Source organism: Rhinopithecus bieti, unplaced genomic scaffold, assembly GCF_001698545.2.
Source record: "Rhinopithecus bieti isolate Rb0 unplaced genomic scaffold, ASM169854v2 scaffold_28524, whole genome shotgun sequence".
NCBI classification, from domain to species: Eukaryota; Metazoa; Chordata; class Mammalia; order Primates; family Cercopithecidae; genus Rhinopithecus; species Rhinopithecus bieti.
Window position 1 is genome coordinate 200,304 of NW_016812504.1, and position 14,768 is coordinate 215,071.

The following is a 14,768-nucleotide window of genomic DNA, read 5'->3' on the forward strand; positions in this document are numbered from 1 at the left end:
AAGATGGGGTTTTGCCATGTTGGCCAGGATGGTCTCGAACTCCTAAACCTAGGTGATCCACCTGCCTCAGCCTCCCAAAGTGCTGGGATTACAGGGAATCATTAACAATTCTAATTGGGTTAAACAAATAAAAGAGGTATAGTAGAACAGCAAAAATGGACCCAATTGTAGATATTATTCAGTCAATGCCTGGTAATAACAATGTACTATAATCATACTGGTGGCAGCAGTCAAATTCATAACCCACCACAGCCACATCTGTAGCCACAGTCCAGGATTCTAAAGGCACCAAAGCCAGAGGTATAACCATATTTGCAGCCATAGCCATAGCCTAGTCCTCCGTAGTAGTTGCCATAGTAGCTTATTGTGTCAGGATTTAAGTCTTTAGCCTAAAAGGCAAGAGTAAGTTTTAGTGCATAAAAACACTAAGAGTCTTTTATCAGTCTCAGTGTAGGTGTGACAAACCACAGGCACTCCTGACATTCTTATATAGATCAACCTGTATTTAAAAATCTCATTAATCTTATATCTTTNATCTTGCTCAGTCACCCAGGCTGGAGTGCAGTGGTGCAATCTCAGCTCACTGCAACCTCAGCCTCTTGGGTTCAAGTGATCCTCCTGTCTCAGCCTCCCCAGTAGCTGGGGCTACAGGCACCCACCACCACACCTGGCTAAGTTTTGTAGTTGTAGTAAAGATGGGGTTTTGCCATGTTGGCCAGGATGGTCTCGAACTCCTAAACCTAGGTGATCCACCTGCCTCAGCCTCCCAAAGTGCTGGGATTACAGGGAATCATTAACAATTCTAATTGGGTTAAACAAATAAAAGAGGTATAGTAGAACAGCAAAATGGACCCAATTGTAGATATTATTCAGTCAATGCCTGGTAATAACAATGTACTATAATCATACTGGTGGCAGCAGTCAAATTCATAACCCACCACAGCCACATCTGTAGCCACAGTCCAGGATTCTAAAGGCACCAAAGCCAGAGGTATAACCATATTTGCAGCCATAGCCATAGCCTAGTCCTCCGTAGTAGTTGCCATAGTAGCTTATTGTGTCAGGATTTAAGTCTTTAGCCTAAAAGGCAAGAGTAAGTTTTAGTGCATAAAACACTAAGAGTCTTTTATCAGTCTCAGTGTAGGTGTGACAAACCACAGGCACTCCTGACATTCTTATATAGATCAACCTGTATTTAAAAATCTCATTAATCTTATATCTTTGGATTAAAGAAAAGACTCCATATCCTGATAAAATTGAGATTTTCTTCTCAGTATGTTATGATCCTGCCAAACAGTTGATAGGCTTTAAAGGGAAAAAAAAATAAATGCTGAGTTCAATGACCTTGCTCACACTGATGCCGAATTTAACCTTTGTAACTATGTTGGATGACATCACGTGGAGGAGGCAAATGCCATCCTCTTCCCATCATTTTGCTAATAATACCCTTCTTCTTATATGCATATTTAAATCCTAATCAACACAGCTGTGATGTTATCTATATACATCTTAGTAGCAAATACAGTGGACTCTCGAATACCACGGGTTTGAACTGCACAGATACGCTTGTATTAAACAGATTTTCTTCACCTCTGTCACTCCGGCAGCAAGACCAACCCCTCCTCCTCCTCCTCGTCCTCAACCTACTCAACATGAAGACAATAAGGATGAGGACCTTTATGACGATGCACTTCCACTTAGTGAATAGTAAATACATTTCCTCTTTTTTCCTTATTTTCTTAATAACATTTTCTTTTCTTTAGCCTACTTTATTATAAGAATGTAATCTATCATACAGGTAACATAAGCATCTATTAATCAACTGTTTATGTTATTGGTAAGGCTTCTGGTCAACAGTAGGCTATTAGTAGTTAACTTTTTGGGGAGTCAAAAGTTATACTCTGATTTCCAACTGCGTGGAGGTTGGCACCCCCAACCCCTGCATTGTTCGAGTGTCAACTGTGATTTATTCTGTACAAACTCCCACCAATCACATATTACTCTGTAGTTTTCCTATTGCTACACTCTCTCAAAAGTAGTGCCATTTTCTTGCTTGTTTAGTTCCTTCCTCTCCACACCTTAAGCATTCTTTAAAAAGTTGTTTAGTTGATTATCTTGTACGTGCACTGTAATGTAGACATGTTTCTTCAGAGAAAAGAAAAGCATTGAGAATCTTATCGGATTTCAATGTCATAGGAATGTAGAGTAGACCCAAATTTAACAGAAGGTATGACTATTAATTTTTCTTTAGGGATGTTGACTCTGTCTATATCAAGTACTCATAGGTAGACTTAAGTTCTAAAACGCAGACTATCTAGTATCTAGTATCTAGTGAATCTAGATACTATCATTTCTTAAGATGATTAAAATAATTGAAAATTTCCTTCACCACTGACCTTTAGGGTAATCCCTGCTTTGATCTGTTATACTTCGGTCATCCACTTTTAGGCAGTGCTAGCATGTTGGCTGAACCATCTATAATCCGGGACTAATTTTTCCTTCTTCAACTGGAAAATCAGCATAAATTTGTAGGTGTATGTTGAGAAAGAAGAGAAAACTCAGCAGAGTGGAAATCATGAGAATCCAAGCCAATTGCTTCTGTAAGTTGTTTGTGCTTTCAGAACTCCCTTAAGCCCAACCTTATGTTCTCCACCTTCACCTGATGACGGACAGCTGATGTGTATGCTCAACTTTCTGAGTAAGAGGGCTAGAAAATACATCGTTCATAATGGGCAGTTCAAATCATATGATGAACTAAAAGCCATTTTTCCAAAGGAAAATATATATCTGCAGAACAGAGTATAAATTTGCTCCAAAATCTTAAAAGTATGTGCCTGATTCACCTAATACAGGCCTGTAAATGCCTCCAGACAGCATTCTTATCGGTCATAGATGCTTCATGCACCATTGAATCTGCCCCTCTATACAGTTTGAACAACAGAGCAATATTCACAGCTATGACCATTCCAGAGCCTTCTCTTGCTCTTAAGTAACTCAAGACTGAAAGCCATTATATTCCTTTCTAAATGGTAACCCATACCATACACAAATAAAGATTATGTTGCCATGAAAATGTAACAAAGTGACTAAGTATTATGCCTCTTGCTGAGTGGTAAGAGGGGCCAAAGGGAGCAACTTATCCTTCGTTCAGATCACTAGACCCATAAAACTTTCACTGAGTGGCAGATCCCTGAATTTTTATATAATTTATTTTCTATCTTTGGTCTCTTATGGGTCATTTAAAGAGGTCCATGGTAGTTGTTAATTATTGCTCTCTGGGTCTGATCACCATAATACCATCAATATATTCCATTAACGCGGTATCCTCTGGAATAGAGAGGCAGTCAAGGTCTCTGCAGATGAATTTATGCCTGGACACTGAAGAGTTAGCATGCTTTTGAGATAGGGCAGTGAAGGAATATGATTGGTCTTGCCAGCTGATTGGTCTTGCCAGCTGACTCTGGTGTTCTTTATTTGTAAGGTAAAAAGACTGCCAGATAAAAAGTGAATATTAGGTTCAAAGGGATGTGTTTATTTGCTCTGGTAGAGAAATAGCACATCTGAAAAAACAGCTATATCTGGAGTCATTACTAGATTAAGTTTATGATAATTCCCTCTTACTCTTCTAAACCTATTTATATTTTGTAGGGGACAAATAAGCAAATTGAATACAGATGTGGTACAGTCATCTCTCTTGAAACTTTCAAGACTTTAATGGTAGTGTTGTGGTTTAAATTGTGTCTTCAAAAAGCATATGTTGAAGTCCTAACCCCTGGTGCCCGTGAATGTTACCTTATTTGGAAATAGAATCTTTGCAGTTGTAATCAAGTTGAGGTCATACTGAATTATGGTAGATTACAAATCCAGTCACTGATTTTTTTATAAGAGGGCTTTGTGACAAAACAGAGTTGAAGACACACACAGAGAGAATGCCATGTGACCAAGAAAACAGAAGTTAAAGTCGTATGTGTATATGCCAAGAAAAACCGAAGATTGCCTGCAGCCATCAGGAGGTAGGAAAAGGCAAGGAAGGATTTTTCTCCAGACTCTTCAGAGAGAGCATGGACCATTCACACCTTGATTTTTAATTTCTAGCCTTCAGAACTATGAGAGAATAAGTTTCTATTGTTTTAAGCCACCAAATGTATGATATGTTGCTATACTAGTCCTAGGAAATTACTGTAGATAGCATTAATCTCTATAATCTTTCTGGAAATAAAAGATTGTTTTTAATTTACTATTTGGTAGAAAGAGGTATCTCTACTAATTTCTGTTTATTCTTTCCTACCTCAATAGACCTCACTCCAGAGACCCAGTGTGCAGATTCTGCCAGTTGTAACATATCTAATCTATTTCATGGGGGGAGTGGTGGATTCACTGTGTCCATTATGAAACAGATGAAAGTTCAAACTTCATTTATTATTTTACTTGACCACAACAGGGTATGGAGTCTTTAAAAATTTAGTCTCTGTTTAGAGCCGATGTCTGATAATCTCTAAAAATTCTGATGTTTTACCCTTGTCCAAAGCACTGTCATACTAGTAAATTGGTGCAGATTATTTTGAAGATGACTGAAAGGATGATTTACAGTATCGTCTTTTTGGCAATGATACATGGATCTTCCTCAACAGACCTGCCTCGCATTCATTCAAAAATTTGTGGGCCTGTAAATTGGCTTAGATGGAGTTGGTTAATTGGTGAATGTATAGTTTCTCTTGTCTTTAATCTTACAGATTCCATTCATTTCCAAATTTATTTAGATCAGCAGCATTTTTTTATCCCTTTCAGTGAGTTTGTTGTATATATTTGTAATACAACTAGGTGATTTCGTAATATTCTCTATTTCATTCTGGGATCCTTTGTTCTTCTAAGTAATTTTTCATAATTTGTGTAAATTAAAGTTCACTCTTTTTTATTTATTTTTAACTTTTATTTTAAGTTCAGGGGGCATATGCAGGTTTGTTACATAAGTAAACTTGTGTTATAGGGATTTGTTGTACAGATTATTTTATCACCCAGGTTTTAAGCCTAGTACCCATTAGTTATTTTTCCTGATCCTCTCCCTCCACCCACTGATAGGCCCCATTGTATGTGGTTTCCCTCTATGTGTCCACTACAAAGATGAGAAAAAATCAGCATAAGGTTCACTCTTTGTGCTGTAAAGTTCTATGAGTTTTGAGAAATGGATAGTGTCACATTTCCACCAATAAAATATCACACAAAATGGTTTTACTGCCCTAAAAAAATCCCCTGTGATTTGCCCATTTAATCTTCCTTTCCTCAACCTTTAGAAACGACTCATCTTTTTACTATCTCTATTGCCTTTTCCAGAATATACTATAATTGTAATCATACAGTACATGGCCATTTCACTAATTTGGTGTTTTAATCCCAATTTTTATAAAGAGAATAAAATACCTAGGAATAAAGTTAACAAGGGAAGTAAAGGACATCTTTAAGGAGAACTACAAATTGTGACTCAAGGAAACCAGAGAAGACACAAACAAATGGGAAAATATTCTATGCTAATGGACAGGAAGACTCAATATTGTGAAAATGGCCATATTGCCCAAAGTAATTTATAGATTCAATGCTATTCCCATTAAACTACCATTGACATTCTTCACAGAATTAGAAAGAAAACATTTTAAAATTCATATGGAACCAAAATCCACATAACCAAGACAACCCTAAGCAAAAAGAACAAAGCTGAAGACATCATGCTACCTAACTTCAAACTATACTATGAAACTACAGTAACCAAAACAACATGGTACTGGCACAAGAACAGACACAAAGACCAATGGAACAGAATGGAGAACTCAGAAATAAGATCACACATTTAGAACCTTTGACAAACCTGACAAAAACAAGCAAAGGAGAAAGGATTCCCTGTTTAATAAATGGTGCTGGGAGAACTGGCTATCCATATGCAGAGAATTGAAACTGGACCCCTTTCTTACACCTTATAGAAATTAACTCAAGATGGATTAAAGACTTAAATGTAAAACCCAAAATTATAAAAACCCTAGAAAATCTAGTCAATACCATTCAAGATACAGGCATGGGAAAAGAGTTCATGATGAAATCGCCAGAAGCAATTGCAAAAAAAGTAAAAATTGACAAATGGGATCTAACTAAAGAGCTTCTACATGGCAAAAGTAACTATCATCAGAGTAAGCAGGCAACCTACAGAGTGGGAGAAAATGTTTTCAATCTATCTGTCCAACAAAGACTTCATATCCAAAATCTACAAGGAACTTAAACAAATTTACAAGAAAGAAACAAACAACCCCATTAAAAAGTAGGCAAAGAACATGAACAGACACTTCTCAAAAGAAGGCATTCATGCAGCAATATGGTTTGGCTGTGTCCCCACCCAAATCTCATCTTGAATTTTCACATATTGTAGGGGGGTTCAGTGGGAGGTGATTGTATTATCGGGGCGGTTCTTTCCTGCACTGTTTCCAGGGTAGTGAATAAGTCTAATGAGATCTAATGGCTTGATATGGGAAACATATTTCTCTTGGCTCTCATTCTCTCTCTTGCCACTGCCATGTGAGACATGCCTTTCACCTTCCATCATGATTGTAATGTTTCCCCAGCCACATGGAACTGTAAGTCCAATAAACCTCTTTCTTTCATAAATTGCTCAGTCTCAGGTATGTCTTTATCAAAAGTGTGAAAATGGACTAATACATGCAGCCAATAAACATGAGAAAATGATAAACATCACTGATCATTAGTGAATATTTTAAAATACTAGTTTTAATTTTATTTTATTCACTGTTTTCTATTTTCAATTTATTTATTTTTTTTCTAATTTTATTATATATTTCTTATGCTTGCTTTAGGCTTGCATGTTCTTCTTTTCCTGGTTTCCTAAGGTGGGAGTTTTTAGATCTTTCTTTTCTTCAAATTTATACACACAGCGCTATGAATTTTCCTCTAAGAAATAAGTTCATGTACTGTTTTTGGTGAATCTACCTATTTTACTAAGTTGTATTCTCATTTTTATTTAGATCAATGTATTTTTAAATTTTTTGGACTTCTTTTATTCGTGTATTATTTAGCAGTGTATTGATTGCCAAATATTATCCTTTGTTTAAATGTATTAAGGTTTTTTATGGTTCAGAATGTTATCTATCACGGTTAATGTTCTATGTGACCTTGAGAAAAATGTGTATTATGCTGTTTTTGGGTAGAATATTCTATAAAAGTTAAGTAGATGATGTTGATTATATTTCCAGTTCACTATACATTTCAGGTAAACTACATACACCTTATTGTTTTGCTTTTTGCTTCCTCTGCCAAGTAGTAAAGTGGGGTATTGATATCTTTACCTGGAATAGTGGATTTGTCTATTTCTTCTTTTAGTTCTATCAGATTTTGCTTCACATATTTTGATGCTTATTGTTAGATGTATACATGATTAAAAATGTTAGGTCTTCTTGAACATTTTCTTTATTTTATGTAATGTCTCTTTATTCTCAATAATCTTACTTGCTCTGAAATTTTCTCTGTCTAGAATTAATATAGCTACTACAGCTTTTTTGTGATTATTGTTAGCAGAGTATATTTTTCCATCCATTTATTATGGATAATTTTTTATAAGATGAATTTCTTATAGACAACATGTAGTTAGATCTTGTATATTTATATGTCTTGATAATCTCTGACACTTTGTGAATTTAAACCATTCATATTTAAAGTGCCTATTGATATAATTGGATGAATGTTAGTATAACTATTTTCTGTGTGTTCCATTTGCTTTCGTTTCTGTTTTTTCTCCTTTTTTACCTTCTCTTGTTTTAAATGAGCATTTTATATAATTCAATGTTATTTTCTCCCTTAGCATATCAGACAATTTTTTAAAAAAATTATGGTTGTTCTAGAGAGTCAACTATGTATTTTTTATTATTCTAAATTCACCTTCAAATGCCACTATGCCACTTCGTGTGTAGTGAGGGTAACATAACAGAGTATTCTTAATTGTTCTCTCTCATCTGCAGTTATTCATTTCCCTTATCCATATGCTATAACCACCGAACACATTGTTGCTATTATTGTTTTAAGTAGATGCTCATATTTTAAGATAAATATAAGAAAAAGAAAATGTTTATTTTACCTTTAAGTATTTATTTTAATGCTTTTCTTTTCCTTATGTAGATGTGAGTATCTGACCTTTATATTTTCTTTTCCCTGAAGAACTGCTTTTAACATTTCTTGCAGGGCCAATAATGAATTTCCTTAGTTTTGTCTGAAGAAATATTTATTACTTGTTCACTTTTGAAGGATAATTCTGCTGGACATAAAATTCTAGATTAGTGTTTTTTTTTCTTTGAAGAGTTTCAGTATTTCACTCTACTTTATTCTTTGTTTTTAAATAATTTTAACTTTTGTTTTAGATTCAGGGAGTACACGTTTGTTACATAGGTATATTGTGTGATGATAAGATTAGAAATGATGATATGGTCACCCAAGTAGTGAGCACAGTACCCAATGGGTATTTTTTCAGTCCATTCCCCCCCCTCTCCTTCCTCTGCCCTCTAGTAGTCCCCAAGGTCAATTGTTTTCATGTTTATGTCCATGTGTACTCAATGTTGAGCTCCTACTTATAAATGAAAATGTGGTATTTGGTTTTATGTTCCTGTGTTAATTCATTTAGGATAATGACCTAAAGTTATATTCTTGTGTGCATGATTGCAGATGAGAATTCCACTGGAATTCTTACTGTTCTATTCTAGGTAAAACATTTTCCTCCTGCTTCTTTTGTCTTTGGTTTTGAGGCTTAAATATAATATACCTAGCCTGGGCAACATGGTGAAACCCTGTCTGTACTAAAAATACAAAAATTAACTGGGTGTGATGGTGTGCACCTATAGTCCCAGCTACTCATGAGGCTAAGGTGGGAGTATCACCTGAGCCGGGGAAGGCTGAGGCTGAAGTGAGCCATGATGGTGCCACTGCACTCCAGCCTGGGCGACAGAGAAAGATGTTGTCAAACAAAACGAAACAAAACAAAAACCAGAAAACAGAAAATGAATAAATACATAAGAGATACCTAGGTGTAGTTTTTAAAATATTCATTCTGCTTAGGGTTTTCTGAATTTATGGTTTGGTACCTGCTACTAATTTTCAAAAGTTCTCAGTCATAATTATTTTAAATATTTTGTCTGTGGTTAGGTTATCAGGAATTGCCACACTGTCTTCCACAATGGCTGAACTAATTTACACTCCCACTAACAATGTAAAAGCGTTCCTTTTTCAGTGATGCTTAGTAGAGACGTAACTTTGCATTTATGTAAGGTCTAGACTCTTTTCTGAGCAAAATTATACTCTATTCTTTTTTAAAATGAATATTCTGAATTTAATAGTTAATAGGTTTTCTGCCAACACTTTATTAATCCAGGTATTAGAAAAAAGATTATGTTGTGAAAGAATATAGGAACACAATGTGTTTGAGTGAAATCTAGAGTACTGAATTTCCTGTGGACAACTATGCACCATTCTTGCCTCTTATTATTTTCCTTTGTGTATCTCGTTGACAGCACCTACATCTCCTGAGTTAGTTCCTTAGAGATATGCCATAAATTCTGCCAGTGGCAGGCTCTTGAGCAAGATGTGACGTGGAAGGGAGGCAGAAGCTGTATTATTTCACCTGCATTAGCAAGAAGATGCACGATGTTTGGGAAATGTGGGGTTTTTTAAGTCTGTTTCCCTTAGAAACACTGACCTTAATATTATAGGCAGCTGTGACCTTCAGTGTGAATTTATTATGGTTCCTGTAACTTCCTAACTAAACTAAATGGTGGCAGTGAATTTGAGTGATGGTAGAAGCCTTTCTTGACTTTTTCTCCTATGCTCTTTCCTGTGGTTTTATATCCATTTATTTCTCAGGGTTAAATCATTTTCTGCTTAAGTATACAGAATACTTTCTATTTCTTCAACAAAACATTGAAAGACATCACTCAGGAGAGTAACATACAATATAAATGTGAATTAATGTAACGTGCAGTTTTATTGGGTCAAAAAGTCCTTTTCTTTTTTTTTCTAAACAAACTTCTTTCATGACAATCATGGGGGAAAAATTTGCCAGCTTATAATTCTATACCCAGTAACAATATCCTTCCAAATTTAAGGTAAACCATTTTTTTTCACCAGAGAAAAGTGGCCCAGCAGATTGCACTATAAATATTGAAGAGCTTTCTCTATGTAGTAGCAAAATGATCCCAAATTAAACAGAAAGACTTAGGAAGGAATGAAAAGGCCAAGAAAAGGTGAAATACATAGCTCAATGTAAATGGCTGGGGAAATTGAGTGATATGAGGAGGATGTCTACAAGCTGGGATGGATGTAACAGTGCCCTGGAATGGGTTGAAGAGCTGAGGAGGATGGAGGTCACTCATATGTTCTGATGTGGCAGAACAGAACCTAAGGGTACCACAGAGGCTGTCTATGGAGATAAGCGGGGTGGGGCAGCCCATTGTAGAATGACAGTACTTGAGGAGGGTGAGCACAGGTACGGAACAATGAAAGTGGTAGCCGTACATAGCAGGGCATTGGAGCATTAGTTGGGTTAGGAGGGCATCCTTATATTACAGAAGTACAGTGGGGAGGCCAAATTTGGGATGTAGCGTATTAAGAGACTGAGTTCACCACTGCTCGCATAGGTGTCGGAGACTGAGCAGGACAAACTGGATAACCATGAGGACTGGAGCCCGTGGTAATCATTTGATGTGGGTTGTTGGAGGGCATACAGGACGAGCAGGGTAGTCTTCACAGGCATAGTGGTTGGGACTGCATGGACAATGGGAATTGGCTATGTATTGGAAGAATGATTAAATAAGTAATTCTATCAAGGATCATGGGAGTAGCTGCCTTGATCAACCTTATGGCATACAGGGAGAAAACTAGAATGATTTTGTGATTTTAGGTTAGAATCACAGTGTGAACACATGATTTTCAATTTATTTATTTATAAACAAAAACTGTATGTACTTAAGGTGTACAACTTGATGTTTTGTTATATGTATACATTGTGAATGATCATCACAGTCAAGCTAATTAACAGAGTTATCACTTCACATAGCACAATTCCTTTTTCTTCTTTTTGTGATGAGTACAGCTAAGATCTAAAATCTTAGCATATTTCAAGTATGCAATAGAGTATCATTAACTGTAGTCACTATGCTGCCCATTTAATCTGCAGAATTTATTTTTTTTATAACGGAAACTGTACACTTTCACCAACTCCTTCCCATCTCCCTCTCCCTTCAGCCCCTGACAACCATCTTTCTATTAATACTCTCTGTTTCTATGAGTTTGACTATTTTAGATTCCACATGTAAATTAAATCATGAAGTATTTGTCTTTTTTTGATTTATTTTACTTAGCATACTATCCTCCAGGCTTGTCCATGTTATTGAAAATGACAGGATGGCAGAATTTTGTCTTTCATAAAGCTGAAAAATATTTGTGTGTGTGTGTGTGTGTGTAAACCATTTCTTATCCACTCATTGATTGATGGACACTTAGGTTATTTCCGTATCTTGGTTATTATGAATAATGCTGCAATAAATATGGGAATGCAGGTATCTCTTTAACATCCAGATATTATTTCCCTGAATAAAGGCCCAGGAGTGAAATTACTGGATAATAAGGTAACTCTGTTTTTAATTTTTTGAGGAACAGCTACATTGTTTTCCATAATGGCCTAACTAATTTTTATATACCCCAAAAGTATACAAGGATTCCTTTTACTCCTTATCTTCTTTTTTTTTTTTTTTTTTTAGTAGTAGCCATTCTAACAGGTGTGAAGTGATAGTTCACTGAGGTTGATTTTCATATTCCAGAAACATAGCATCACTTTATACCTTTTGGCCATTTATATGCCGTCTGTTAAGAAATGTGTATGTAGAACCTTTGATTATTTTTCAGTCAGGTTGTTTCTTTGCTATTGGGTTGTAGGTGTTCCATATACATTTTGTATATTAGCCTCTTATATATATGGTTTGCAAACATTTTCTCCCATTTTGTAGATTGTCTCTTCACTGTTGATTGAGTCAATCTATTTTTTTTTTTTGTTTTTTTTTTTTTTTGAGGCAGAATCTTGCTCTGTCATCCAGGCTGTAGCAGTGGTGCGACTGTGGCTCACTGCAACCTCCGCCTCCCAGGTTCAAGTGTTTCTCCTGGCTCAGCCTCCCGAGTAGCTGGGATTACAGGCACCTGCCACCATGACTGGCTAATTTTTTTAAATTTTTATTTATTTATTTATTTATTTTTTATTTTTAGTAGAGACGGGGCTTCACCTTGTTGGCCAGGCTGCTTTTGAACTCTTGACCTCAAGTGATCCACCTGCCTTGGCCTCCCAAAGTGTCAGGATTACAGGCATGAGCCACCGCACCCAGTCTCTCTATTCTTTTTATTTTCTTCTTTTTCTTTTCTAATTGACACATTATACTTGGACATATTTATAGAGTACAATTTGATATTTCAACACATGTATATGTTGTATAATGATAGAATCAGAATACTTAGTATATTCATCACCTCTTGCAATTATCATTTCTTTGTGGCAAGAGCATACAAAAGCCATTCTTCTAGCTATTTTGTAATACACAATGCATTACTGCTAACCATAGACACTGTACTACGTAACAGAACACAGAATTGATTCAGTGGAGCAATGATTGTTCCATTGGTCTACATGTCTGTTTTTATGCCAGTTTTGTGCTGTTTTAGTTATTGTATCTTTGTAATATGTTTCAAAGTTAAGTAATGTGGTGCCTCTAGCATTTTTCTTTTTGCTAATGGTTATTTTGGCTATTGAGAGTCTTTTTTGGTTCCATATGAATTTTAAGATTTTTTGGGGGTGGGGGAAGAATGCAATGCATATTTAGTTGGGGATTGCATTAAATGTGTAGATCTTTTTAGGTAGTAGGATCATTTTAATAATATTAGTTCTCCCAATTCATGAACACAAAATATCTTTCCATTTGTGTCCTCTCGAATTTATTTTATCAATGTTTTATAGCTTTTACTATATGGACTTTTCACCTCCCTAGTTTTGTTTATTCCCAAGTATTTTCTTTTTTTGTTGCTATTGTAAATAAAATAGTTTTTAAAAAATCCTTTTCAGATAATTTGCTGTCTGTATATAGAAATGCCATTGATTTTTGTAGGCTGATTTTGTATCCTGGCAACTTCACTAAGTTTATCAGTTCTAAGAGTTTTTTATCCTCTCTCTCTTCAGGGTTTTCTACATTTATAATCATATGTTACCTGCAAACAGATAATTTCACTTATTTATTTCTGATTTGAAAGGCTTTATTTCCTTTTTCTTGTGAGCTGCTCTGACCAGAACTTCCAGTACGATGTTGAATAGAAGTACTAAGAGTGGGCACTCTTGCATTGTGCCAGATCTTAGAGGAAAAGCTTTCAGTTTTTCTGCGGTGGTTATATGATGTTAGCTGTGAGCTCTTTATACATGACCCTTATTGTGTTAAGCTTCTTCTATACCTTTTTTGTTGGTTCTTTATCATAAATGGCTCTTGAATATTATCAAATGGCTTTTTAGCATCTATTAAGATGATCATGTGATGGTTATATTTCATTCTATTGATAATGCATATCACAGTGATTGATTTGCTTATATTGAATAATCAAATAATCCTTGCATCCCAGGGATAAATTCCAATTGATCTTTTTAGTGTGCTGTTGAATATGGTTTGATAGTATTTTATTCAGGAATTTGGCAACTGTGTTCCTGGATTATACTGACCTATAGTTTTATTTTCTTATGTTGTGTTTTTCTGGTTTGGTATTATGGTAGTTATAATCTCATAAAATAAGATTGGAAGAGGTGCTTTGTCTATTTTTGGAAGAACTTAAGAAGTATTTGTATTAATTCTTCTTTGAATATTTTAGAGATTTTTCTCCATCTGATCCTGAGCCTTTCTTTGTTGGGATTGTTTTAAGTACTGCTTCAATTTTTTTATTCGGTATTGTTCTGTTCAGGCATTTTATTTTTTCTAGATTCAGTGTTAGTAGGTTGCATGTTTCTAGAAATTTATTCATTTCTTCCAGATTTTTCAGTTTCTTGTGTTCTAAGTGTTCATAATAATCCGTTATGCCTTTTTGAGGCATCCATTGCAATGTCTCCTCTTTTATTTATAATATTCTTTATTTGAATCTTCTCTCTTTTTTCTTAATTAGTCTAGTTAAAGATTTGGTCACTTTTGTTTGTCTTTTTAAAACACCAACTCAGTTTTTTTTCCAACTTTTTTGCTCTTCTCTATATGATATGTTTCTTCTCTAATCATTATTATTTTTTTCTGCTAGCTTTGAGCTTAGTCTTTTTATTCATAGGCTTTTAGGTGTAAATTTAGATTGTTTATCTGAGATCTTTCTTCTTTTTTAATACAGGCACTTATTGCTGTAATCCTCTCTCTTAGTATTCCTTTTGTTGCATTGCATAAATTTGGGTATGCCGTGTTTTTATTTTCATTTGTTTCTAGATACTTTTAAAATTTCCTTTTGACTTTCTCTTTGACCCAGTGGTTGTTCAAGGGTGTGTTGTTTAGTTTGTATATATCTGTGACTTTTTCCATTTGCTGATATCAGTTTCAAACCAAAGTACTTGAAATCAATTTGATCTTCTTCAATTTGTTAAGGCTTTGTATATGACCTAAAATGTAAATATCCTAGAGAACATTCTATGTGCACTTGAGAAAAATTTGCCGCCTTCTGCTGTTAGGTAAAAAGTT

The 14,768-nt window shown here is 35.2% G+C and overlaps 2 protein-coding genes across 2 annotated transcripts in view; both read right to left on the reverse strand.

Annotated features, from left to right (window-relative positions):
- Nucleotides 1–236: 236 nt before the first annotated feature.
- On the reverse strand, nt 237–483 carry LOC108544996 (keratin-associated protein 20-3). Its single transcript, XM_017896408.1, has 2 exons — nt 466–483; nt 237–389 (listed from the first exon to the last, which is right to left on the reverse strand). Exons 1-2 carry the CDS (start codon nt 481–483, stop codon nt 237–239), a joined length of 171 nt encoding a protein of 56 aa, XP_017751897.1.
- Nucleotides 484–927: 444 nt separating this feature from the next.
- LOC108544997 (keratin-associated protein 20-3-like) overlaps nt 928–14,768 on the reverse strand; it is a 28,259-nt gene continuing 14,418 nt past the window's right edge. Inside the window, exon 2 of the mRNA XM_017896409.1 lies at nt 928–1,080. Within this exon, the coding sequence (XP_017751898.1) occupies nt 928–1,080 (153 nt within the window). The remainder of the gene's footprint in view (nt 1,081–14,768) is intronic.